General features: G+C 32.7%; 1 protein-coding gene across 4 annotated transcripts in view; it reads left to right on the top strand.

Annotated features, from left to right (window-relative positions):
• The window catches only part of LOC126767670 (neurexin-1), a 32,566-nt gene extending 12,816 nt beyond the window's left edge, over positions 1 to 19,750 (top strand). For 2 of the 4 annotated variants that reach the window (XM_050485205.1, XM_050485194.1), the window contains exons 15-20: positions 6,085 to 6,232; positions 6,299 to 7,056; positions 7,139 to 7,489; positions 7,554 to 7,789; positions 11,528 to 11,828; positions 17,000 to 19,750. In XM_050485205.1, the coding sequence (XP_050341162.1) occupies positions 6,085 to 6,232; positions 6,299 to 7,056; positions 7,139 to 7,489; positions 7,554 to 7,789; positions 11,528 to 11,828; positions 17,000 to 18,033 (2,828 nt within the window). In that variant the 3' untranslated portion in view covers positions 18,034 to 19,750. Of the gene's footprint in view, positions 1 to 6,084; positions 6,233 to 6,298; positions 7,057 to 7,138; positions 7,490 to 7,553; positions 7,790 to 11,527; positions 11,829 to 13,833; positions 15,110 to 16,999 lie in introns of those variants that run through there. The other 2 variants (XM_050485214.1, XM_050485222.1) reach the window with 2 other exon arrangements.
• The last annotated feature ends 7,481 nt before the right edge of the window (positions 19,751 to 27,231 follow it).

The raw sequence follows: 27,231 nt of genomic DNA, 5'->3' as shown, positions 1-27,231 counted from the left end.
ACTCCGAAAGTCTGCCAAGATCGGTTAATCGGCACATACAAAATGTTGTGAGGGATGTTAAGAGGTAGGCCAGTAACAGAACTTCGAAGTGAGAAAATAATGGAAAAGAAAAGAATTGGCAAATTGTATATTATACATAGGTCATTTAAAACTATATAACCATTAAATTTTAGCAGATGTTGCTTTCACGTGCTAAATTTTTATACCCTGAACAGTGTATAGCAGGTTTGCCACGTTATTTGGAACATACAAAATGAAACTTCAGAGATCCTATAAAATACATACATACAACATCCGTTCGTCTGCCTGTATAGTCCCTCAGTTTTTGGGATATTGAACTCTAATTTTGCACCCAGCTTTTATTTCAATCTGAACGGTCGGAATCAAGTGCTTATATATAAGACTTTTTCATTTCAAAAGATAAAATATTCCTTAAGCGAATGGTGAAATCTCTCAAGAAATTGTTAGATTGACTTCAATTTGGTTCTTTGTTAAGTGTGTTAAGGTGTTACATGGGTTTCCTCGTGTAAAAAACAGCCTTTTTTCAACAATTTTTTTCTCACATGAAATATGAAATATTTTATTAGAATTTTTTATTCTTACAAACATACACTATTAACAAAGAAATTCTGAAATTTTTGGAAAAAAATGTATACTGATAATTGGATTTTTGGCAGACATTTTTACAAAAAAATTAAAATTTAAATTTTTTCAAATAATTGTAATTGAAAAATATTCTTCGTCCAAGTCTTTAAGAATTGTATCGCAATATTGAGTAGTTCTCTAGAAATCTTGCCAACCGGCTTCAAAAACACAGTTTCGAGAAAAACGCGTTTAAAGATGGCGCACTTAGCCTAGCTAGCGAGCTCACATGTTCTCAAGGCTGTATCTCCGAAACTATATTCGGATCAACTTGAAAATTTAGGACAATATTCTAGAGGTATTGTAGAATTTAATAAGAATTTTTTTAAACCCGTAAACCCATGTAACCGCTTAAGATCAGAAAAATATTCCAAAATGAGCGGCGATAGCGGACGTATTCTTCGATTGTCTGCCAAACAGTTGATGTAAATGTTGTGAGAAGCAGATATATAAATATTTTGTAATTTCGGTATATGTTTTGAAAATATAACCTTCAAAACCGATTTTATTAGTGTTAAGGTTACAAAAACTGATTTCGAAGTTCAACTGGTTGAATATATTATACAAATATACAAACTTGGGTGCCCTGTGAACGCATACATTTCAACCTCTGTTCTTGTAAATTTGAAACTTTTTAAAATCTTGATGTCGTGTTTTCATTTGCCTCAATACCAAATTGCCTTCTTTTAAGAGAAAATGAAATTGAAAATTTTCTTTGATTTTTACTTAACCTCTCCCTGGAGCGAAAAAATAGATTAAATTTCAGCAAGAAAAGTTAGAATTTACTAAAGACACTTTAGCAAAAATGTAATAGTACTGAAAGTGCATGCTTTAAGAAAATAAGAAAATGAAAACTTCATCATAGGGAAATCTTTGTGTGAAATGTCTGCGAATATCAGCAAAAAATTGGTTGCTTGCAGTGGAAATATGTTTCATTAAATCTGACATATATTTTTTAATGGATTGATGGATTACAATGCAAAATTTCACTTTGGTCATTTTTAATGTACATAATTACATAAAATGTAACTGTAACGATATTAAATAAGTATTTAATTATACATACATACATATGTATTTCTCACAGCGCGTACATTTCGAAAGGTAACGGTAACATTTTTCGTGTTTTCTGTAACTTCGGGAATATAATGTTTTTGCAGTGCGAAATTGAGTAAATTTTACTGCAAAATACTATCACGATAACAGAAGGCGAGCTACAAGAAAGGTTAAAGTGCAAAAATAATTTGTATAGGTTTGTATAGTGTTTTATATATGATAAATTAATAATTAAAAATGTTTTATTTTTGACAAAGTTTTTTCAAAATTCAGAGATTGTTATATTTTTTTTTCTTAGAGCAGGAATTAGAGAAATTAAAAAATCGACACGCAAGAACAGGTGCGCATTTTTTTGTTGCCACTGTTGTTGTGGCTGCTGCTGAAGAGGCACTAACAATTGCGGCAAAAAAATGTTTATAAAGCGCCGGGGCTGTAATCTGCACCAATTACTAATATTCTACTAGTGTTTTATTCTAATTCTATATATTCGTGTACTGCGATATACTAACTTAGTTTGTGTTAATTGCAGAAAAACAAAACAAAAAAAGCATAACCTAAAACTAATCTCACAAATCGTAGCGATGCATTTGCAATACTACACAATAATGTACGTGTGTTTGTCTTCACCAACGAAATTTTAGTTATTTATATATTGTCGCACAAGCACCAAAAATGTCCGAATCGCGTGTAGCGGACTTCTGCATACTTACTACATACTTACATATGTACTTACATACTTAAATAGTTTGTCAATTTCGTAAACCCGTCGCACTGTTACTACGCAACCACCGTATACACGCGCCAATCCTAGCTCTCCAACACCGCCACCCTAGCTGCAGCTGCACCTGGTTGTGTGTGTGCGTGTGTGCGTATGTATGCATGCATGGCGCCAAATTGCCGCTCTAACGGCAACACGCATATTTCGCATGTTCCATAACTAATACACAGAAAAAATATTTTTTTATGTATGTATGTATATTTGTAATTTATACTTTTCTTATCACAAATTATAACTTTTAATTTGCATGAGTGATTTTCCACAATCGCAAGTCTAAAAATTGCTGCCTGATGTCTCCAATTCTAGAGCATTAAGCCATTGCCATCAGCATCACCGATATCTAAATCGCTGAACGTTCTCAATCATCCTCTTCATAATTGAGTTATAGAAGGGTATTCACAAACGCATAAAATTATCTATAACTATTACCAATACAATTACAGAACATATTGGGAATTCTGATATTTCAAACTATATAATGTGTACCTTAGAGTGCCTCACTATCTAGAATATTACTTTAATTGTTGTCCTACGTTCAGTATATAATAGTTCGATATACAAAAATCGATAAAAACTAAGGTGTTTTGCAAAGTCTTGTGAATACCCATTACATAACGAAATTTACACACCCACTCCATTTATATACATATATAATTATACGCGTACATACATATATAGTTATTGTATATGTGCATTAGCTGTTTCATTCCGTGCCACCTCATCAACTTCAACTCATTTTGTGAAATCGCTTTTGTTGTTCCACCTTACATATGAAGTTATCATAAATAGAAATGTGAAATGTCAAACAAATTTATGACGTACCAACTATAATCTTACATTCTGCACATACATACTTTCGTTTTCTCTTATTTTATTTCTTAGTATCTTATGCGCATTATATCCTAATTTAATTATTTCTTTTTAGAACTTTAGACCGAAAGATATATTTTGTATATCTACAAATTAAAGTTAATATGAAATACTGGCAAACCAGCGGAATTTTGTATGTTTGCGTTCTATTACACAGATTTATGAAAAGTTAGGTTAGATTTATTAAACGTTTACGTTTTTATATTCGTTTTCAATTCATTGCACTTTTAGACTTAACTGCTGAAATACAAAAGTATTATTGTACGTTCCCAACTTGGCGCACTCTTTATGTCAATCACGATACAGATATATACATACGTAGTTTTTTCATTTTATTCAAGCTATTTCTTTTCTTCTTCAATTTAATTACTATTTTTTTTAACTCAAATAATTTAAAAAACTTTTGCTACAAAATCACTTGGCGGCAGACGAAAATTTGATTAGATAATATTTTTATATATAAGTATATTTTCAGTGGTATAAATCAGACTCTAACCACACCCATCACCCATATAATGGTTTTATTCAAAACACTAAATGAATTAATTTCAAACTAAATTCCATAGCTCAAAAACTCGCCGATTTGAATAAAACTTGATATAAGATATTCCCCAGAATCCAATATACCGTAATCTTAAATTTCATTATGCTATGACTTTATACCGTACATATCGGTGAAGACATAATCTATTAACTTCGACGAAACTATCATCTGAATTCAAACTTTGACATGCACTGAGAAAAAACAAACAACGTTTTCACTTATTTTAATACATATCTTTATTATTGCCTTCAAAATAGGTTCCATTTAAGCCAATACTAGCTTGCCAACGCTTACTAAAATTATCCATTTACTTGCTAAAAGCCTTGTCTACGATGGCTTTCCGAGCCTTCAGCGATTTTTTTGATAATTTGTAAACCAACGTCTTGTAGCCAGTAATGATATATGTATGTATTTGATATTTCGTTTTTGCGCAACAGTCCAGACTTTCGGCACCCTTAAGCTTAACAAGCTTTTTCATTAGCCAAAATGCTTTCCGTTAACCCATAAAAGGTGTTGAGATCTTCTGCTTTCTCTCTTTTCAAGATATTACCAAGATTACCAAGCACTATTTCTTTAACTTTTTCGATGATATCGTCAGTAACAGGGTGGAATTGACGACTCGCAAGCGGCAAATTTTCAATGACGTCACGACCTTCACTGAATGCTTTGTGCCACCTAAATGCTTGTGTTTGTGATAAAGTAAAATCTGCAAAATACTTCTGAAATACTTTCAATGATTACCTAGCCGTGATTCTTTTGGGAACACAAAATCCAAAGCAAACTCCTCCTTTCGTAAGAAAACAGCGGCCAAGCACACACTAATTGACATATGGACACGACCTGACACGAACATAAAAAAGACAAAAAATTTTTTTTAATCGATTTGGTTTGCGCGCGCAGTCCGAGTCATATTTGATCAGATGGTAAGGATACATGTTTGTGAATTTTTATGGGAAATATCAATGGGTCCGATATTTACTTATTTATTAATTGCCAAGTGATTTTTATGAATATGCGTTCTTCTGTTATTCTTCTTATTTAGACACTATCCTTATACTCTTGCAACATGTTGCTACATAGTATAATAGTTTTGATCACCTACGGTTGTACGCATCACCTAAAACTAAGCGAGATAGATATAGGGTTATATACATATAAATGATTAGGATGACAAGACGAATTCAAATCCGGGAGGCTGTCTGTCTGTCCGACCGTCCGTCCACACAAGCTGTGGTGCGGTGTGCATTTGCGCTTAGAAATTCGCGTGGAAACTCGCTCTAGACCCCATATAACTAACAAGCCTTATGTACTTGAAGTTACTTCCCTGGCTTTAATCCTTACAAGTTGCAAGAGTATGAAATGTTCGGTTATACCCGAGCTTAGCTCTTCCTTACTTATTTTTATTTGATTTTCCAACAATTGTAAACTGCACAAATTTAGTAATTCAAACTGCAAAACTATATACATACATATATATCTGAACAAGAACTCAAAGACTCACCAGAATTGCTTGAAACTTCTTTAAATAATAAATATATTTACATATTAATATATACATAAGTACGTTAAATTGTATAGTCATAACAATGGCTAATACACCTGCATATGGTAGATACGTACATATATGTATATCGTCATAACTCAAAAAACGTGATTTTTGAGTTAAGGATGCAGAATTGTTCTTATATCATATTTGTTGACTTAAAATGATATGAATCCATCATCTACTATGCAAAAACTTACTTTTATGCATTTTTTTTGACACTAAATGAGCGATATTTAAATACATATTTGTTATGAGCTATCATCTACTATGCATACTTTTATGCATTTCACTAAGTGAAATATTTGTTAAAGCTACAATACTTAGTAATACAATATATAATACATATATACTATTATACTTACATACCATACATACATACATACATGCTTCCTGTAATTTAAAGACATTGTAAAAATGTTGTATTTTGAGGAGCGGACTTAGAACGTCCACTTCAAAAGTATGTATTTGCAATACACATACGAATGTATGTACTGTATGTTGTATTTGCCATATATTATTTACTCGTACATATGTATTAGTATAATTAATTGACTAACGAATAATCGTAATTATGCCGTAGTTGAATTAGGTGTGTGTTGCATGAGTGATTTAGTATTTTATCTAGCGTACATATGTATATTCCGACAGCGGAGACTATACTCGGTCGTCACAGCACCATCGAGATACGTTCCATCCACTTGGGTGGAATGTTTCATGCCGAGGAGGAAATCCAAATGACGTCGACAATGCCGAATTTCATTGGCCAATTACAGGGGTTCATTTTCAATGGACAAAGGTGCGTTAAATTTCAATTCTGTGGATAGATGTAAATATATGTTTCCCATTTATACCGTTATTTCAGATATATTGATATTGTTAAAAATTTGGGTCCCGAGTTATCGGCACTGCCAAGCGCTACCTTCAAGTTGACAGCGCGTTTTGTGAATTCACCGCCCGGTAATCCCTACCATGCTGCCACCTTCCGTTCGAAGCACTCTTATGTAGGTTTACCGATGCTGAAGGCGTATTCAAGCGTCTCGGTCGATTTCCGCTTCAAAACAGTCGAACCAAATGGTTTGTTACTCTATAATGGTGGGCGACGTAATGATTTCATTGCTTTGGAGTTGGTTAACGGTCATATACACTATACTTTTGACATTGGTGACGGGCCGATAACAATGCGTGACAAGTCACGCATACACATGAATGACAATCGCTGGCATCAAGTGAGCATACGTCGACCGGGACCCAAAACGCACACACTTACCGTGGATGATTCATTCGAGATTGTTACCCTGACTGGCAATAGCATGCATTTGGAGCTTTCGGGCATACTCTATATTGGTGGCGTGTTCAAAGACATGTACGCGAAATTGCCGGCGTCGATTTCATCGCGTTCTGGTTTTGAGGGTTGTCTTGCTTCTTTGGATCTGGGTGATACATCGCCGACACTGACCAGCGATGCGGTTGTGCCCAGCTCGCTGGTGGTGTCTGGTTGTGAAGGTCCGACCAAATGCAGTCAGAATGCATGTGCCAATCGTGGCGTTTGCGTGCAACAATGGAATGCCTACGTGTGTGAATGTGACATGACTTCGTATACCGGCCCGACGTGCTACGATGGTGAATAAAAGCGTTTATTGAAATTTAATTGCAATAAAAGTTACCAAATATTTTTTTTTTTACATTTTTACTTTTATTTCAGAATCAATCGCCTATGAGTTCGGCAACAACAAGGGCATCATTCAATATGCTTTTCCGGAAAATATGCAAGCAGATACCGAAGAAGATAATGTCGCTTTGGGCTTCATCACAACCAAATCCGATGCTGTGATATTGCGTGTGGAGAGCGCGACCACACAGGACTATATGGAGCTCGAAATAGTCGAAGGCAATATATTTATGGTGTATAATATTGGTACGCGCGATTTGCCGTTAGGTGAAATTGGCACCAAAGTGAACGACAACACCTACCATGTGGTGCGTTTTAGTCGTAAAGGTGGCAACGCTACACTCCAGCTCGATGACTATAATGTGCAAACACTGACACCACAAGGTAAATCAGGAAGATAAAGTACATTTATTTGGTTTTTCATTTACTCCTATATATTTTTCATCAGGGCATCAATCGACCGTGTTTAATACCATGTCCAGCATTCAAGTGGGCGGAAAATTTAGCCGTGGCGGTAGAACACGAATTGAACGTCCATTTGCTGGTGTTATTGCCGGTTTGTCGGTGAATAAGCTACGCATACTGGATCTGGCTGTTGAACGTGACCCACATATAACCATACGAGGAGATGTTCAATTGGTAACTGGAGTATTAGATAGAAATGATCTGCAAAGAATGCAGCAGGTTAGGGAATTTATTTTAAACAATCAAACTTGCAAACTCTTCAAATCTCAAGTATTCTCATCGTAAATAAGTCTTGCAACAACAAAAAATTATATATATCAATCAGTCGATCTTTCTCTCTTGGTCATATGAATAAATAATTTATGAGCCATTAGGTGAACAAAACACTTCACAATCGCTAACACACACACACACACATTGAAACGTGCACAAATACATGGAAATTTTCATTAACATTACAACAAATGTGTGACTGAAAAAAACACTTTTGGAAGTATACGTTAAAATAAAATTAGGAAAATTCTTACCTTTTTTTTACATTTGCGACCTATTTTTTTAAAAGTGGTGAGTTTTATGGGTAGGAAAAAAATAGGAAACAGATAGAAACAATCAGTATCAAAACTAACCGAGTAAATATATTTAGAATTAGTTCTAGCTCAGGCAAGGTTAAGCTTTAAAAGGCTGAGAAAACGCATTTGAAGCTATCTGAGCAAAGTGAGTTGATAGCACAGGACCGCGGACCGGGTTTGCAACTCAATATCTCGTAAACCAAAAGGTTTCCGATCTTAAGGAGCTACGTGGGTTTCCTCGCGCAAAAACAGCCTTTTTCAAAATTTTTTTTCTCATATAAAAATAAATATTTTATTAGATTTTTTTTATTGTTACAAACATACACTATTAATAAAGAAATTCTGAAATTTTTGAAAAAAATATTTTAAACTCGGCCATTGCGACGCCATTTCCGGTGACCTTCGGAAAAAATGCGCACGCGTTGGCAGGATAACTCCTTACAGGTTCATCTAAAGTGTAAAAATACGGATCTTAAAATCTTAACTTAGATCTTGGACGAAGGAAAAAAAATGAAAATTGGATTTTTGGCAGATATTTTTACAAAAAAATTGAGATTTCGAGACATTTTTTTTCAAATAGTTGTAATCGAAAAAAAAATCCTTCGTCTAAGTCTTTAAACAATTGTATCTCAAAGACCTGTGTAAAATTTCATGAAGATCGTTTGAGTAGTTCTCGAGAAATCTTGCCAAACGTTTTCAAAAACACAGTTTCGGGAAAAACGCGTTTATAGACGGCGCACTTCGCCTAGCTAGCCTCGAGCTCCCATGCTCTCAATGCTGTTTCTCCGAAACTATTAGTCGGATCAACTTAAAAATTTAGCAGTATATTCTAGAGGTATTGTCGAATTTAATAAAACAATAAAAAAAATCGATTTTTTGAAACCCGTAAGCCCATGCATACCCTATGAATATGTTATATAACACAGTATACTCATATATTACAACCAGATCATCTAACTAAGCATTAACATTTTAGCGATATAAATAGGCCCTCACAATATTATTCTTTACTCTTCGATGTATAGAAATTTATAGCGTTATAGATCAAGTTTTTAAAAATGATCAAGTTTATTATAAAATACTTTAATAATTCCTACTGGGATGATTAATGTGATTTAAAGATCTAAAAATAACCCTCACAGGTACCCAGAACCAAACGGTATTATATGTATATTTAAACTAAATTATTTTGTTCAAGTGCTAAGTAAAGAAATACTTCCGACAAATAAATCAACATGCGTACAAATATGGCTCATAAATTATTATCATATACTATATTGTATATTTGTAAACTTTTCATACTAACTAATAACATTGTGGATTGTTTCGATGTAAAGTTTTATAATATTGCATTCGCATTCTTTAACCAAATATTATTTTATTTAAAGAGAATAGCAATCTTGCTTATGATTAATTAAATCGCTATTAATATTTATGTACATGCATATTAGGGTGTCCGTTGTTTCTCAAGTTGAGTGTTTTGCAGACTTTCCTTGAAGTTTCATTTTACCCTAAAAAATTATCCAAATTAAAAAAAACTCTTTTTTACGTGTACTTTACAGTACACCATGTCGTATGCGCAACACGAAATTTATAATTCACTTGTAAGAATAAAGCGTTTAACTTTTAAAGGAATGTTCTTATGAAAAAAATGAATGAGCTGTTTTTTGCGTTGCGGAAAATTTTGTATTACAATATGATTTCTCCAAAGTTCTATATTATACTTGCTTTATGCAAAAAATCCTATGTTATATTCATGGGGAAATAAAGAGCTTTCTTGCATTGGATAAGTTTTTTAAAGGCAAAAGGCGAGTTTGCAAAAAATCAATAAAATTAATAAACTTTGTAAATAATGAACACCCTAATGTATACAAACCATTATACATGAATATTAACAATACGTGAGCGTGGGTTGGTATTCAATATGCTTATTTGATTATTTGCTACTTTTACTGCACTTACAACAATAAGAAAATTTTACACATTATACTCACATTTATATATACATGTATAAGTGTCTTTATGATATTTTATTTTGTTTTTGTTTTTTTCATTTAATTCTACTTATTTGTTGACATTGGAAAAAAGGAAAAATATATTGTTTTATGAAGATCTTTATCTTGATTTTGATGGGTTAGTTTGTATGGCAGCTTATACTATAGTGATCCGATCTGTCCGCGTTGGCTGGATAACACCTTACAGGATCATCTAAAGAGAAAAAATACGTGTTTTAGTTAAAACCTTAACTTAAGACTTGGATGAAAAAAACTGGAAATCGTATTTTTGGCAGATATTTGTTACAAAAAAATGAAAATTTCAGTGAAATTTTCGGGACTTTTTTTTTAATAATAATTTTAATTTTGTAATAGAAAAAAATCCTTCGTTCAAATCTAAGAATTGTATCTCAAAGACCTGTGTAAACTTTCATGAAGATAGGTTAAGTAGTTCTAGAGAAATCTTACCAATCGACTTCAAAAGCAATGTTTCGAGAAAAACGCGTTTAAAGATGTTTAGTCTCGAGATCACATGTTCTCAAGGTTATATCTCTAAAACTCTTACTCGGATCAACATGAAAATTTAGGACAATATTCTTGAGATGTTGTAGAATTTAATAAGGTAATAAAAATTTTTGATTTTTTTGAAACCCGTAAATCCATGTATGTATAAGGGTACAGGTTTTAAAAGTTTTAAATTATTGAAAACCGATTATCTAAAAATTTTCAAAATATAATTATCTGCTTTCACGTCAAAAACTAAAACAAATACTTCCTAAATATTTAATGAATTTTTTTATTAATTACTAAGAATGATAATACATCTATTAAAATAAATATATCATTAAGAAGTAAACTTTAACGGTATATAGTATAAAAGGACGAATAAAGGCTAATTTGGCTACTAGACAGCTTATTATTTAGTTATTGCTACAGGCAATGTGTTTTTTTTAAGTTATTTAATTTAATTACTTAACATACATACATATGTATAATATTTTGCGCTAAAGCACACTTTCATGTAATTTATATTGGAACCACCCAGTTTTTATTCACTAATTATATTACGCACTAACCAATTCGAGCACATTTCAAAATCCTTTACATCTCTTCATGATTTACATACAAATATCTACATACATATGCACACATAACAGTATATTCTGCATGATACTCGTAATAATCATACCCGAATTCTACATATAACATATACTCCTTTACTTCATATAAAATTGCATTGCTTGTCTTGACATATAATACATACATACACACATTTAAACATACATCTTCATGCGCTGTAATGGATGTCATTAAAATTGAAGCATAAATTTGGATTTGCTGTCTATGAAAATGTTTTTCTAAATTATTATGCATTTCATGACACCTACGAGCAGACCCCAGCAAGTGGCTATCCGGGCGCCATTGATGATTTGATCTTCTCGGGCGCCGGTTCTGGTTGTCGCGGTGACGATGAAGATGAGTGTACACCACCATTCGAATCGGGCAGCGGTGATGACTTGATCACGCCTGTGTATGTGCCGCCCACAAAACAAACCACAACAGCACAAGTTGCTAATACAGACAAAACTAACGGTACGGAGCGTGCTTGTGACGATGAGGACTGCCTGCATGGATCTGGTGATTACGGCGAGACTACGGAGCAGTTCACTTCCACCAGCACAGCGAAAGGATCAGGTAAGTGCCAGTGTTTGTTGTATAAGTAAAGTAGTAAAGAATTTATTTAAAAGTTAAATTGCCATTTAGTTGGTAGTCAGTATGGTCATTTCATTGGCATATCACTCACAATAATTACGCTGAGAAGGCAGTAGAAGGGAGGCGCAAATGAATATAGAAAATGTAATGGGGGAAATTGAATATAGTATGGGCATAGGTTTTTGAAATTATTTGTATAAATATTTTCTTATTGAAGTTTAGAGGAGAATTGGGGTTCTAGTTTGATATTTAGTTTTTTTGCAGGATTTTGGTACTTAATGAATTACAATACATGATTTTGGGAGATATTAAATGATAATGTGAATTTGTAAGATAAAGTCATGGAGACAAATCCATTATATCAAGCTCATAACATTTAATGAACAATCACTTTTAAGAGACTCGGAGTTTCGTAACGAGAACGAGCCTTGTTTTAGACTTAAGGCATTAGCCATTCCAGGATATAAGTTTATGAAATGTTGAATTCTACTTCAATAGTAATAAATAGAGAGGTTTCATGAAGTTTTTACAGATTTTCGAAGAACGAAATCTCGGACAACCGTCACTAGTCCCTCAATTTTTGAGCTATTGATCTGCGTCTTTTTCTTACTAAGAATCTACTCATACATATAAATTAACTGATCAAAATCAAGTTTTAGTATCGAAAACTCTTTTTATTTGACAATATAACTTCAGGAAATTTGGCCTGGATTATAGTCCAAGGAAATAATATAATCTCCTAACAAATTGTTCAGTTCGGACTACTATAGCATATAGCCATTTAAATTGACTGTTAAAGATCAAGATAAAGATTTTTTTAAGGTTGTTTGAATTAAATTTCGTGGCTAGAAAGAACTAACACACCGTTGGTAGGTTACGTTTCGAGGTTTAGTTGTGTATAATTCTTATATATGCTATATGAAATGCATCTGTGAAGAGTATATAGCTTCGCTGCAGCAAAGTTAACGGTTTTTGTTGTTTTCTAAGGGCGTTCAATACTTGATAAACCATATTACTCCTTACAGTAGAGGATATAAAGTCTCTCAAAAAAGAAATCAACCAGACATTCAGACTGGGCTCTAAAGACTAGCTGATATATTGTCAGTTCTTTAAAGAATAAATTCTGCTTAATTATAATATGAAATGAGTGTGATCTATTTTCAAGTTAAGCAAAAGAATATCTAAAAACATATCTTCAATTTTTAATTTTTACCCTTCAATTCGGTTATTACATTACATACAAGTATGTATTTGTAAAATGTCTCGCCATACTTACATATAAATGTACATAAATATTGACTAGATTTATAGGTATGCTACAAAGTTCCTTCATTAATTATGTGCACCTTGTTCCTCCTACTTTTCCAAGCATTTCTATTGCCTCCTATCCTAATCTATATAAAATAGTAACTTCTGCTACCAAAATCCTCTATATAGATTAGAAACACATATGGAAATATTCTACGTAATCGACACTTATTGATTTAAAAATATTTTGTACTAGACATACAAATGCATGTATTGAACACAGTTTGCCAAAGATAGATACATAGCTGATTACAGTACCTAGGAGAAATTTAGACTAGTCTAAGCTGTAGTCCAACATGCATATTAGACACTTGTGTGTATGTACAAGCGTGTGTATATATGTAAATAGCATGGCTTTGCCCTGTCAGCTCATCAAGCGATAGATTTGCGTATCATTTGATTGTAGCAAACATTATTATTTCATAATGTCAGACATACAAATCGCAACTCCAAGCATTCAATTTCGCTAAACCAGACAAAGAACCAAACAATTACCAAAATATATAAATATATAAACAATCAACAACATTTCAATCAACCAATCAATCAGCCATATTCGTACATTCACCACAACCACTGCCGTTCGCCCATGGAAGCTCGTTACTCGTTTCTTGTTAATCGCTGTTCCACAACTTGAAATCTTGATTTCATGATTCTGAGTTGGAATTATCTCTTTCAGAAAATGAACTCTTCATATTTCTGACTCTGATCGTGCAATGGATTTGCCACTTGCAAACAAAGCAATCGTAGAATGAGTGGAATATGTGGCGAACGTGATCACAACAACAAGTTGTATTCGAAACAAACGAAATGGCCAAAATGAAAAACAAAGAAAACAAAAAATGAAATATTATAAATAAATAAAATGTTTAATAAAAGAATATCAGAAAAAATTCTATCAAAAAGTTCAGTTTACTCACAACACGACCATGCCCACCACGATCACGATCAACAACACTTGCAAAATTACAACAAAAGACAACATCACCACCATTTTGCTGGCCACTCACTACAACTACTACGCGTTAACTGTTATGTAATTACGTTTACGTTACAATGGCAAAATGTCATCGTCGTTTATGTCTAAGTTCAAGAAGGCTAAAATCTCTAACGACAACATTAAAATTGGTTCAACGTTCAAAATAAATAACCTCAACGATGTGTTGAATTGACGGCTAACTGTAATATAGTAAATTCGTCGCATTTGTAAAATGTCAGATAAGCCACCTACAAATCATATGATCACAAACAAATTATAATAATGAACTTAAATTTAACGGAACCATTCCGAACATAAATATTTGGAGGTGTATATACAAATATAATACATATGTACATACATGCATAGAAATTTATAAATAATTGATTGTAAGCGTTATATAGTTTGTATTTGTGGGTAGTAGGTGTGAAATGAGTAAATATAGGTGAAATTACAGGACACATACATATGTAAATGTATATTTGTAGTTATGGATTTGTAAGAGAGCGCGCAGGTGGGGCAGAGCATGCATGCAAAATTACTTGTATGCATGTGTATGTAATTGCGTATGTACATATATGTATAAGTATAAGTGACTTAGAAATGCACATGTTATTCTTTAAAACACATATCCCCTAATTAATTTACAAATTTATCAATCTCTACTACTATGTACCTAAGTATGTACTCGTATGTCTATTATGTATTCATAGTTGATTCTTACAGTTATGTATGTACTATGTTTATGTATAAGAAAATTATTCGTTTACGCACTTGCTATAGTTACCTACATACTTACATATCTATTGTACATATGTTTATATGGACAAATGTTGTCCAGCTCTTATCAAATACTCATATATGTATATGTATATGTATGTCTACATACTTGTTGAACTGCTTTTTTTGGCAATTAAATAATAAGCGAAGCAATAACAATAAATCAAATTACGCTGAAACTAGTATACAAATAAAAGTCTGTGGTATTTCAACATTTTTTATCTAAGAAAATTTAATATCAATGCAGAGTTCAAACAAGACATACTATCTGAACAACACTGAAACGGATTGGACAGACACCGCTTACCTGTTAGGAAGAGTTATTCTACGTTGGATTTCGAAGTTGACATTGTTGTTGGTGTTAATACTGGTTTCAAGATAAACGAATTTATCTACGATTTCGAAGTTATAACTGTCAACAGTGACGTGGAAGCCATGACGCAAGTGCGAAGATTGTTTGTTTCATTACGGGAGATATTACGTCTTGCCCTACTTCACTACCAGTTCCATTTCTTTTGCTTCCTTCCTGCTCGATTAAGCTCTGCAGCTGAAGCCTCGTTTGGTATGGAACGGCTCGTGGAGGTTCTGCCCTATCCTGATAGAACTTTTGGTGTTGCTCAAAGTCAGTTTTCTCAGTCGTATTAGAGGGGATACCAAATTCAGAAATAGCGGCATAAAGGAAGCTCCTTTTCATGCTGTCAAAGTCAGTTTTGAAATCGAAGACGAGGTGGTGTGTGTCGATCCTTCTTTCACGGGTTCCAGGCCTGAAGCCAACTTCTTCATGGTCAGGCAATGAAACGTCAGCTCCATCGTCATCGATTGGGGAATCGGGTTCGCCATCTCCTGGTGTTATGCTTTCACTGCCATTCGGCAGACTGGAGAAGTGTTCCCTTCATAAATTTAGTATGGGCGTCAGTCACTAGATGACTGCCGACCAGCTGTTAAAGCACTTCGTACCAGGTATTTTATTACAAATCTTTATTATTGCTTTCAAAACACGGTCCTTTCGTGTCAATACAGTCATACATTGCTTACTCAATTCACCATACACTTTTTACAAGCCTACGCTGGGATGACCTGTAGTGCCTTTGGTGCCTTCAGCGATTAGGTTTTTCGGTTTCGGCTCATTTTTGGCACACCATCCAGGTTGTTGTACAGTTTCGATGCCATGTTCATAAGCCCACATCTAGTCACCAGTGATGATGTGTTTTATGAATGTAGGGTCTGCGTTTTTAAGCATTATTTTTGCGACTTCTATTCGACGTAATATTTGCATAAAATTCAGGCCTTTGGTACCAGTATAGCAAAGAAACGCTTCTTACCCAAAACATTAACCAAAATGTATTGAGGCGTTCGATGAGATGCTGTGATCCGCACCTATTTATGTATTGCCGACAGGATGATAGTAAAACATAGTTTCTTTAACTTATTCGATGTTATCGTTATAAACACAGGTGGATGGACTAAGGCAAGTTTTCGATGACTTCACGACCTTCGCTGAATGCTTGGTGCGGTTCAAATACATCTGTTTGTGATAAAGTATAGTATACTCCCAGAATTTTTTTTACAATATCTCCAACACTTGTCTAGTTGTGATTCCATTGGAAACACAAAGTTCCAAGCAAACTCGTTGTTCAATTTTTTTCCAAGGTAAAAACAGCCAGATAAACATTTCAAACTGCTAAACATTTAATTTTATGGGTTCGATTCGACAGCGCAGTAGAAATATAACTTCGAATAAATTTTGATCAGAGGAACATTAATTGAAGAGTATTCCTCGTAAACGCCTGAACATCTTTGACCTTCATAAAGGGATGAAATGTCAATTGTACTGAAATTATAATTTAACCTGGTCTAGGTGGATAACTTGAGGTTTTACGGAGAGGAATAATGTAAGATTTCTTACTATGGAGGAAAAATACACATTTTGAGAGACAAATTAAGAACAGCTAGGATTCAAGATTGCGTAAAAGTCTAGGAAATCTAAATGCATAGAAAATTTGCAATAATTTGGGGGTTATACCAAATATCTTCTATATATTGTTTAAAAAAGTAATTGTTCAAATTAATATTCACCTCATTACAGAATCGAATCATGAAATCATATCGTCGACAACAGATGGCGTTAACCGACGAATTGATACGTCCAGCACAACCACAGAACAGCAGCGTTCAACTACTACTCTATCCAGCAGTGTGATGACACGAACTGAGAGTCAAACTTATGCGCCGCGAGAAACTACCGTACCTTATAGCGCCACTACGAGCATTGTCACGCAGCAACGGCAGACATCAACACCCACTTCGATCTACACGACCTCTACGCAACGAGCATCTACATCAACACTGACAACAACTACCAGCCAAGCAACGCCACCCCCTGAAGTCCATTCCACAGCGACGGAACATCAAACCACACCATATGATATCGTTCAGGTGTTTAGCGGTGGTGAAGGCGGCGAACGACATCATGGCGATGAAGATGAAAAATCAAATATGATCTTTAATGGTGAGCATACATCACTGCCGGAGGAACGACCACCACCGCACATACCGTCACCACATGAAACACCGCCATACTATCAAATGCCACCACAACAACCGCCCACATACGGCAATAACTACCGCTCCAAGGGCAAGGGTGGTCGCGTCAACTCCATCGAAGAGGAGCGCACCGCTATGATAATCGGCATTGTCGCCGGCATACTGATAGCTGTAATACTGGTGATATTGTTGGTCTTGTGGCTGAAATCGACCGGTGATCGCAACTATAAAACGGAAGGAGAGAAAGCCGCTGCCTATGGACATAATCCCAATGCGGCATTGTTGGGCAACAGCAGTACCAATGGTTCCTATCATCAGCAGCGCCACCACGGGACACACCATCAGAGCAATGGGCATAATGCTAGCGGTGGTGGTGGAGGTGGCGGCACTGGTGGCAGCGGTAGTGGCAGCATGCTCGGCGCAGCTGGTGTCAATAGTGGTGGCGTAGTCGGCTATGGTTGTATAAGTTCCGGCATAGCCAGTACCGGCGCCGATGGTCGCCCACAAATGGCCGGGCTAGTGCAGCCTAAGCCGAAGAAACGAGATTCCAAGGATGTTAAGGAATGGTATGTGTAAATTGTTTTTGTTTGAATGAGGTCTGGGGCGATGGAGATTGTTAAACTCTTGGATTAACAGCGATGAGGTGTTGAGAAATGGAGTGGTTAAGTATTTTAATATTTAATTCAAATTAGCAATAATAAATTAACTAAATTTATGGAATGCATATTTAGTCAAAGGCACAGAAACACCTAAACGTAAACAAACGAACACACACATAAATACACTTAATGAAATACGAAAGGGTTCAGAAAATAGTTCAGAGATACTCACGAATAAGCGTGTATTTAGCAAAAATAACAGTTATACGACACACGAAAGAATGCATTTGCATACATAACGGTTATTACCTATGCGTAATTATGGGCGACAAAATATCGATTCGAAAATTCTGGTATAAAAGCAAGCAAAAGCAATGAAAAGAAGTAACAACAACACACAAACAGCCTACCAAAATAAAACAAAACCAACATCAAATATTTATGACAGTTTAAAATTTATAATATACTAACACTTGATTATTCTAATATTAATAATAACAAGTTGAACAATAAGATAACAAAACAAAAAAATAAAACTCATATGTATGTATGTATATGTAATGTACAAAAAAAGCAAAACGAAAGAGATAATAATCATGAGGTGCATCAGCGGCAGTTTCAGCAATGGGACAATAGAATTGATCACTTTATCCCAAAGGATCTTAACAAAAAAATCACAGTTTTACTGCAGAAATTCTCAAAAGGTCCTCAGCATTGTTTCTCGAGTATAATAAAACCAATTGTTAGTAGACCTCGGCAGAACTTCGGCTTCTTTTTAAGAATTATCGACTACTTATGTTATAAAGGCCTTTTGGAGATGAGTACTTACATTGAGGTTTTCGCAAAATAATCTTTCAGTTGTCAGTGTTCTGAGCTGAAATACTAATATCAAGAGAGTAATATGTCACTCAAATAATAAAAAAACCTATAAATGAATTATGATATCCAGATTTAAAGTAAATTTTCAAAGATGGATTGTTTTTGTAGCTCAATTTTTTTCTTAATAATATTAACCGTTAATGCTGAAATCATTTGAAAAAAACTACTTTGAATATTTGAATATTGGGTTAATGTATCTATTTTGCTCCAAAATCTGTGAGTTTATTCCTGAAGGTAAAGGTATAAAGTTCAAAAAGCGACATTCGAACTGGTGGGTTGAATTCATTTACTTGATAGATTGTACATGTATATTGTCTGTTTCGGCTGCTGATGTTCCGAGTGAATCCAAGTATTATTTTGTGTTATAAAGCAGTATACAAATCCAATGGGTTTCTTTGTTGAAAAGTCCGTTAGAAACAAGAGTATGGTTTAAGTTGTGTATTAGTGAGCAGGAAAATACAGCTAGTGGCCATATATGGGTATGAATATAATACTATAATGTAAAGTACATATGTATATTTAGAATAAAATAAACTATAAAGAAATGTAAGGAAACACTGAAAGTTGTCACGCGAGTTAGAAAACACATCCAAATTGATTCAATTAGGCTGACAAGGTGACGATGGTTTATTAAAAAGACGAACAAATACACTTAAATATACTAGAAACAGTGTTGGCAATAATAATAAACACAAATAAAATAGCAAAGCATTACAAAAAAGTTTTAGAAAATGATTGCCGTCTAACGGTGAAAATCTATGGCTTAATAACTTATATAAAAAATACATAAATAGGCAAAAAAAAAAAAAAAACAATACCAAGTAGTTCCAAAATCAAGCAAATCTATATGAATATTTAACCAAATTTGATTCGTTGAATTCTTCATGTAAAGTTACAACAACAAAAAAGGAAAAATTAAAAACTTAAATATATATATATATATATAACAAATGTGGTGCTGTAATAATGTAATACTTAGTCCCAAATTTTTAAAAACTAAATTCAAGATATTTAATTTAGTAAAGGAAAAACTCATAACTTAATGCTACAAACCAAAAGTAAAATACTATAACAAGCAACTTTAATGAAGGCACTTATTATAGTGATATACAAAATACATATTATAAATATAATGACAGAGAATCCGTGACAAAAAATTAAATTTAAAGCTAACCATACTGAAACTATATAATATTATAATATTAACTATTGGCTTTGACACTGCAATTACAACAGCAACAAATGGGATCAGAAGGTAAACAACACTGTGCTGGACGATTCTCTCGACGCGATTTACACGTCACACGCCGATTTACACACGCTCAGTCATTCGGTCGAATAGCTCAAATTCACGCAAACACAAAATGGCGGGCTTACTGCACTTACTTGCATCGTTTACTACAAACTCCACATACACACACACACACACCTTAACTAAGCTACTCACGCGCATATATGGCTCATTATTTGATCTCTCGTATCTGACGCCGTGTTGCGTTCTCTTTGTATGCATGAAGGGTAAAAAGGTAATATTGCCAGTGTTCACCGTATTTAACTTTTTTACAATATTTATTATACAAAAAAGACACCGTAACAACTTATAACAGCTATTAGAATGGTAAATATTTTACAACAGCAACAAATGCGTGTTTGTATATCGTTTTTTGATGCTAAATACAATAGAGATTTTTTTGTGTTGGTTTTTTAAGAATTTTTGAAAGACTTTTTGTCTACACTTAGACTTAAATAAAATGCTTAACTCGGACATATCAAATGCAAAATAAGACATTTTGAAATGCAAACATTTTACTAAAACTAAGCAAAGTAAATACAAATTAAAGCACACAAAAACGAAACATAAAAACATACATACACGGCATCACTTACAGCAAGCGATTGTTCTCATCCCATTAATCCTATATTCAGCTTGAGGCAACGTGATCAGCAGATATACATACATGTGTACATATGTATATGTATTTCTTATTTTTTAATTGCATGAGAGTAAAGTATTTGCATATCACTTTTACATGAGAAAGGAAAGTAAATTCATAACAATCAAACCTAACCTAATTTTTTTGTGAAAAAATTGTAATATGAATATAGCCTTTGAAGCATTTTTTGTTTGCAAAATATAGTTAATTTTACCCCGTTTTTTAATATTTTTGCACAAGACCATAATGCATTAAAAGGTAATTGAATTTATAGTTAAACAATTTTTTATTATTTTTTAATCCCGAAAATAATATTTCGAAATAATTTCTGATTCCAAATAGCGGATTGAAAAAATGAAAAATAAATATTGATCCCAAGTATACTATTACTATTTTTTAAAGTAATAAAAATTTTAAATGAATTAAAAAATAATAATTGACTAAATTTAATATAACAAGTCTTTGTAAAAGGAAAGCTTATTTTTAATAAAATTTTAACATAGTTGAACACTTTTTATCTTAGTTATATTTAATTTTAGTTTTTCAGTAGTAAATCCTTCCTTTTTACCCTATGTATTTACTCTGCTTTATGATTTGAAAAAAATTTTTTTTTTATCTTTTATTCCAAATTTTTAAATTAAAAATTTCTAATTCTTGATAATAAAATAAATTTATAATTTAGTTTTTTACTTGAAAAATATTTTTGTATTTGTTACTCCAATTTTTGAATTAAAAAAAATTAATTTTTGAAACTAAAATTAATTTCTAATTAAAAAAAGAAAACATTTCCAATATTTAATTTTGATTCAAATTTCAATATGAAATTTTTTAATGAAAAATTCGTAACAGTGAATATACTAGTATCTAAGCTACATTTACATATTTGACTGTGAATCAATTTCATTTCTAGTTGTTAGCAGAAGTACTTAACATTACATTCTCTGCAGTAAAAATTCAACTCAGTGGCTGTTAGCATTACATTTTCTGCTACACTGTATTAAATAGATAAATATATGTTCAGCGTTTCTTCAACAAAGAGATACGGATTATAGATAGATAAACTGCCAATTTGTAATTGACATCTGCAAATCCCAATAACATACGAATATTCAAAAACACTTTAAAGGAAAAGCATTTTGAAACATTGATATTACAGTCTCAAAGAAATATTGCATTGAATACAAAAAAAACAAAACGAACTTTTTTTAATTCAAGTCGCAGAAAATTTTTTAGAATGCTTTAATTACATACTTGTTTTCTCTTTTTTTGACTCACCCTTTACTCTGTAAAACCCCATATGATATTCCTATAAAAACCAATATGACAGCCTGTAATTTATATTTACTCCATATACATACATATTTATTTCATACACTTGTTTCAAGAAGTGTAATAAGAAGAAGATAATGGTATACATAGAGCTTCGAAATTTTTTTTTTTTAATTAAATACTAATTATAATTATATTAATAATTATAATTTTTAACACCATAACTTAAGTGCTTTCACTCGCCAGAATAACCCATCAATTCCGCAATACTCACCAACACGCAAAAGTTCTGACATTTCTTGAATTCATCTCGACACATAGATTTAAACTAAAACCTTTATCAAACGAAAAAAAAAAATAAAAAAGTTGACTTTAAAAACAAAATTTAATAACAATTATTAAAACATAAATTATTGCATTAAACAAGTATCTAAAGATTTGTGCACCCGAAATTGTCGTTGAAATCACAAAGTAATTTAAATTTTTCCAAAATTCTCTTTGCAAGTTATTATTAATTAATGTACACGATGGATTCATACACAATGGAACAGTAATTACAAAAAATGTATAAAACAATACTCTATATTTTATTACGATATCTTATTGTTGCAATGTATGTATGTACTTAGGAAAAGTATCAAATTTAAAAAACTTGAATTTTCTCCTAATAATTTAAAATGAAAAAATACAAATATACATACATATATATATAAAATGTTGTGGTTGCGACATCCACGTAAATTTACCTCCGAAAAACATGCAACACGCGACTATACCTACGTAAGCACGCCCAGTTATGATATTGCACAAGAAAATTTGCATTTATTGATATTTTCATTCCAACCAATTACCCGAAAAATAAATATGACCAAATTTCATCTAAATATTTTATGCATGGAAGCGAACAGTAGCGGAATAGAGTGGTGCAACTACGTGCAAATGTGAGTTATGAAATGACAGGCTTTTAGTCAATCTAAGCTTATTAATATAATAATAAATTTATTTATGTATTTTCGGTTAATAGTGTAACATAATGCATGTACACGGATTGGGTTTTTAATAGTTTTTGGTATTTAATACTCTACCTGTCAAGTGAGGTTACTACGACACGCACCTCTTTATATTGATTAATTAACACCTAATAATTTTAAATTAAACGCTTCATGCAAAATTAAGTTCGTAAAGCGATCGGTCAATATAGCCCAAACTTATTGTGACAAGTTAAGCCTAAGAACCCAAAAGCTGCAATAGCTTTTAATCATAAAGCAGGTGCATGACGTACCTTTGTACTAGCTTACCAAAAATATTTTTTCGATAAATGAGCGGATCTACAAATGTTAATTCGCCACATTTTGGCGTTTAAAAGGCCCGTAACAGTTTCTAGCGAAAATATTTACTTTTAAGTTTCTGTAAATTTCATTTTATTCAGGTAATAAAATATAAGTAATTAAGCCGGAATCTAAGCTAATTTTCACAAACAATCTACTACAGCGCTTTTCCAGCAAAATGTTACTCATACGCACTGCTGTCCCTGAAAGCATGCAATTGTTTGTGTACAGCTGAACTCATTAGTATTTTGAAATAATTTGTAAAAAAATATATTGTTTTTGGTTTTTTACATTTAAGAATGCGGTAATAATATGAACAGTTACTTATTTGTATGATTCAAACGGAATAACCAAAATGTTTGTATGTTACATTGATTAACAAGTATTAGCTTAAAAAATATATTTAGGTAAAAAGTATAGAAGTGAAACTAGGAAAGTAAAATAACAGCAACAACAACAATACAGCTATATACCAAACGTATATAGACAGGAAACAAAAATGTTATGTACACATATATTTAGAGTGTCGACTTACACGTATGTAAATGTATTTGTATGCAGTATAAATTCATACATAAATAAATATATACGAATATGTAAGCTGATAAATGATAATACACAGTGAAGGTTTGGAGTGTTAATAAATTGACAAATTCTCACTTGCATTCTGAAGTACATATGTAACTTTACTCTAACAACCATATGTAGGCTTAAACCCATTGTTATTTATTATTATAACTATATATACATTAAAATAAATAAAAAAAAATGTGTAAAATATATCAACTAAATATATATAATTATGTATATGTATACACACAGACCATACATACAAACACATATTTAATTAAACACGTGAACTCACACACACACGCATATACTTACATATATAGGCCGCATATAATGAATGGCAATACAAGTGACGCGATAAGTTGAATAGACAGAAATAAATTAAAATATATATACAGATATACATAGGTACATAGGTACATGCGACTAAATTACACAAACAACATATATACATTAATATATGGTATATATATGAATACAATGTATGGTATATCGTATGTAGCGGCAGTGATTGTTAAATTGCTTTGTTTGTTTGTATTAGATTTTATAATTTATAATAATAAAAAAAAGATGATGAAGAAAACAGAATGACTGATAAATCGCAAAAATAAAGTAAATCTGATAACAAATAAATAATAAAAATAAATAATATTTATTGAAAATATTGTTGTTTCTTACAGTACCGCTAGTCAGGTATGATGTTAGGAAAATTAAAAAAAAAAAAAACAGCCTGGAAACTGGAAATCCTTCCGTCCCATCCTCCACCTATTTTTTTTTTCAACGGAATGGAGGTCTTTCTCTTCGTTTGCTTCCCCCGTGGGTATTGCGTTGAATGCTTTCAGAGCTTAAGTGTTTTCGTTAATTCGAACGGCATGATCTACATACATACATATGTCGTCGTATATCTCATAAAGCTCATCGTTCTATCGAATGTGACATTCGCAGTGGCCAATGCGCAAAGGACCATGACTTTTCCGTGGAACCTTTCTCTCGAAAATTCGTAATGTCGACTCATCAGATGTAGTCATCGTCCTCCTTTGCATCATAGAGCAAGACGGGAATAATGAGTGACTTATAGAGTTTGGTTTTTGTTCGTTGAGATAATAATTCAATTGCTTACTCAGCCCCAAGCAAAACCTGTTGGTAAGGGTTATTCTAAATTGGATTTCGAGGCTGACAATGTTGTTGGTGTTAAAACTAGTTCCAAGATGGACGAAATTATCTATGACTTCTAAGTTATGATTGTCAACAGTGACGTGGAAGCCAAGCCGCGAGTCCGAAGACTGTTTGATTCATGGCAGGAGATATTTCGTTTTTCCCTCGTTCACAACAGACCCATTTGCTTCGCTTTATAAGATTATAACATATACATAAATAAAATTTCCATTTATACGAACTCCTTTATTACTTCTATATGTTGAGTGTGCTTATTCCATATAATGCTTTTATGTGTTTCTTTAATTTAGTCAATTTTCAATAATAAATGAAATGAATAAATGAACAAAAGCAACATAGCCTATATAGGTGCGAGAAATACCTTTAGTGTGTGCCACCTTATGACCAAAAATTATTTAACTCCAATAAAAACTGTTCAAGCCCATAAGTACCGAATATTTGGACCTTAGTACCTATAGTTGACTTTTCGTCGAAAATGTCGGACAATGTGTGATATATATATGTATAACTGAAATTAAGGGATAACCCCTCTCTTATAATATTATGTCCGTGCATCAAAAATGGGTTGAATCGTGACAGTAATTCCCTTAGTTTTCATATACCTAACTTAAAGATTTTCGAACTTCCGGGTGACTTTATACCGCATATATCGGCCAACATGTGAGTTAACAATGTGAATAGCTGCATTTTGACATAATGCGAGTATTGGCCATTTGTAAGAATAAGTCAGATCTAACATTTTATATGCAATCATACAACCTATTAGTTAGAAATTTATAAATTACGGAATGGATCATAGAAAATTTTAATTTTGAAAAATATTTGAAACTATGTCTCTCGCGTAGTTATTTTTATAATGAAATACTGAATCAAATTGTGAACATCTTCTTCAAAGTAACCCCCTCCCGCTGCAATACACTTATGCCAACGAATTTTCCAGTCAGTCGGTATATTAGTTGGAAAAATGGCCCAGACATAGTAAAAATCGAAGAATTCACTTTTAGAGCCTCACGAAACGACGCATATCTCAAATACTAATGAATATTTTGACGTGAAATTCAGCATAGATGTCACTAACAGTACTACCAACTTACAGAAAAAAAATTTACCGATTCGAAAAACACGCGAATTATAAATTAAATATTAAACTTTCAATTTGATCACTGTAGTACTTTTTTCACATACGCAAATGTTTAAAGCCATTTTTTTTTTCAAAATTTAAAATTTTGAAAATTCATAACTCTAAAATTTTTCATATTGATTCGAACTAAAAAAAAAATACGCGTCCAATATTTGGCCTCAAAGAACACAAAAAACTGTTTTGTACGAAAAAAAATTATAAGTGTATATAGAATAAAGTTGCTCAGATATCGGACCACTCTGGAATAAATGTGTGTAGCTGCTATACAAATTGGTTGAGCAAAATTATTTGACAAGAAATCTTCACTAAATTTGGCGTGAGTAAAGCTAAAGCTAAGCTCTAATCTCCGAACATATTGTTCGATCGGATCACTATAGCATATACATATGTAGCTGCCATTCAAAGTGAAGATAAAGATTTCCTTATTAAATAACCTTAATTCCACTTGAAAGTTGATTATATCAAACAGCATGGTTAAAAAGAACTAGTAAAGCGTTTTGCGTTGGATGCACAATGTTGGCCGGTTGCGTTATACTTAGATATTTATGTAGTTGCTTTAAGAAAGGCTTCCGTCAAAGGTATTATGATTACGGTGCATTGGGTGTAAAATTTTTGGTGTTTTTATTAGCAGCAGTGGGTCGGGCCGTTACCAGTAGGCTATAAATTTCATATGTATGCCTATGTATTCCTATGCACACATACATACATATGTTCATATGCATGCCCAACAAATGAAAAGTCCAAAAAGTCAGAAGTCAAAAACCCTTAAAAAGATCTTCCTCAAATTAAAAAAGGAATTCTAGATAATATTTTTTTTTCATTTAGTTTTAGAATAGGAAACTTCTGTTTTCGCTACTTTTAGAAAGGTGTTTTCTTCA

This window comes from Bactrocera neohumeralis, chromosome 2 (genome assembly GCF_024586455.1).
Source record: "Bactrocera neohumeralis isolate Rockhampton chromosome 2, APGP_CSIRO_Bneo_wtdbg2-racon-allhic-juicebox.fasta_v2, whole genome shotgun sequence".
Classification (NCBI taxonomy): domain Eukaryota; kingdom Metazoa; phylum Arthropoda; class Insecta; order Diptera; family Tephritidae; genus Bactrocera; species Bactrocera neohumeralis.
The sequence above is the reverse complement of the archived record's forward strand: the minus strand, read 5'-3'. Positions and strand labels throughout refer to the sequence as shown.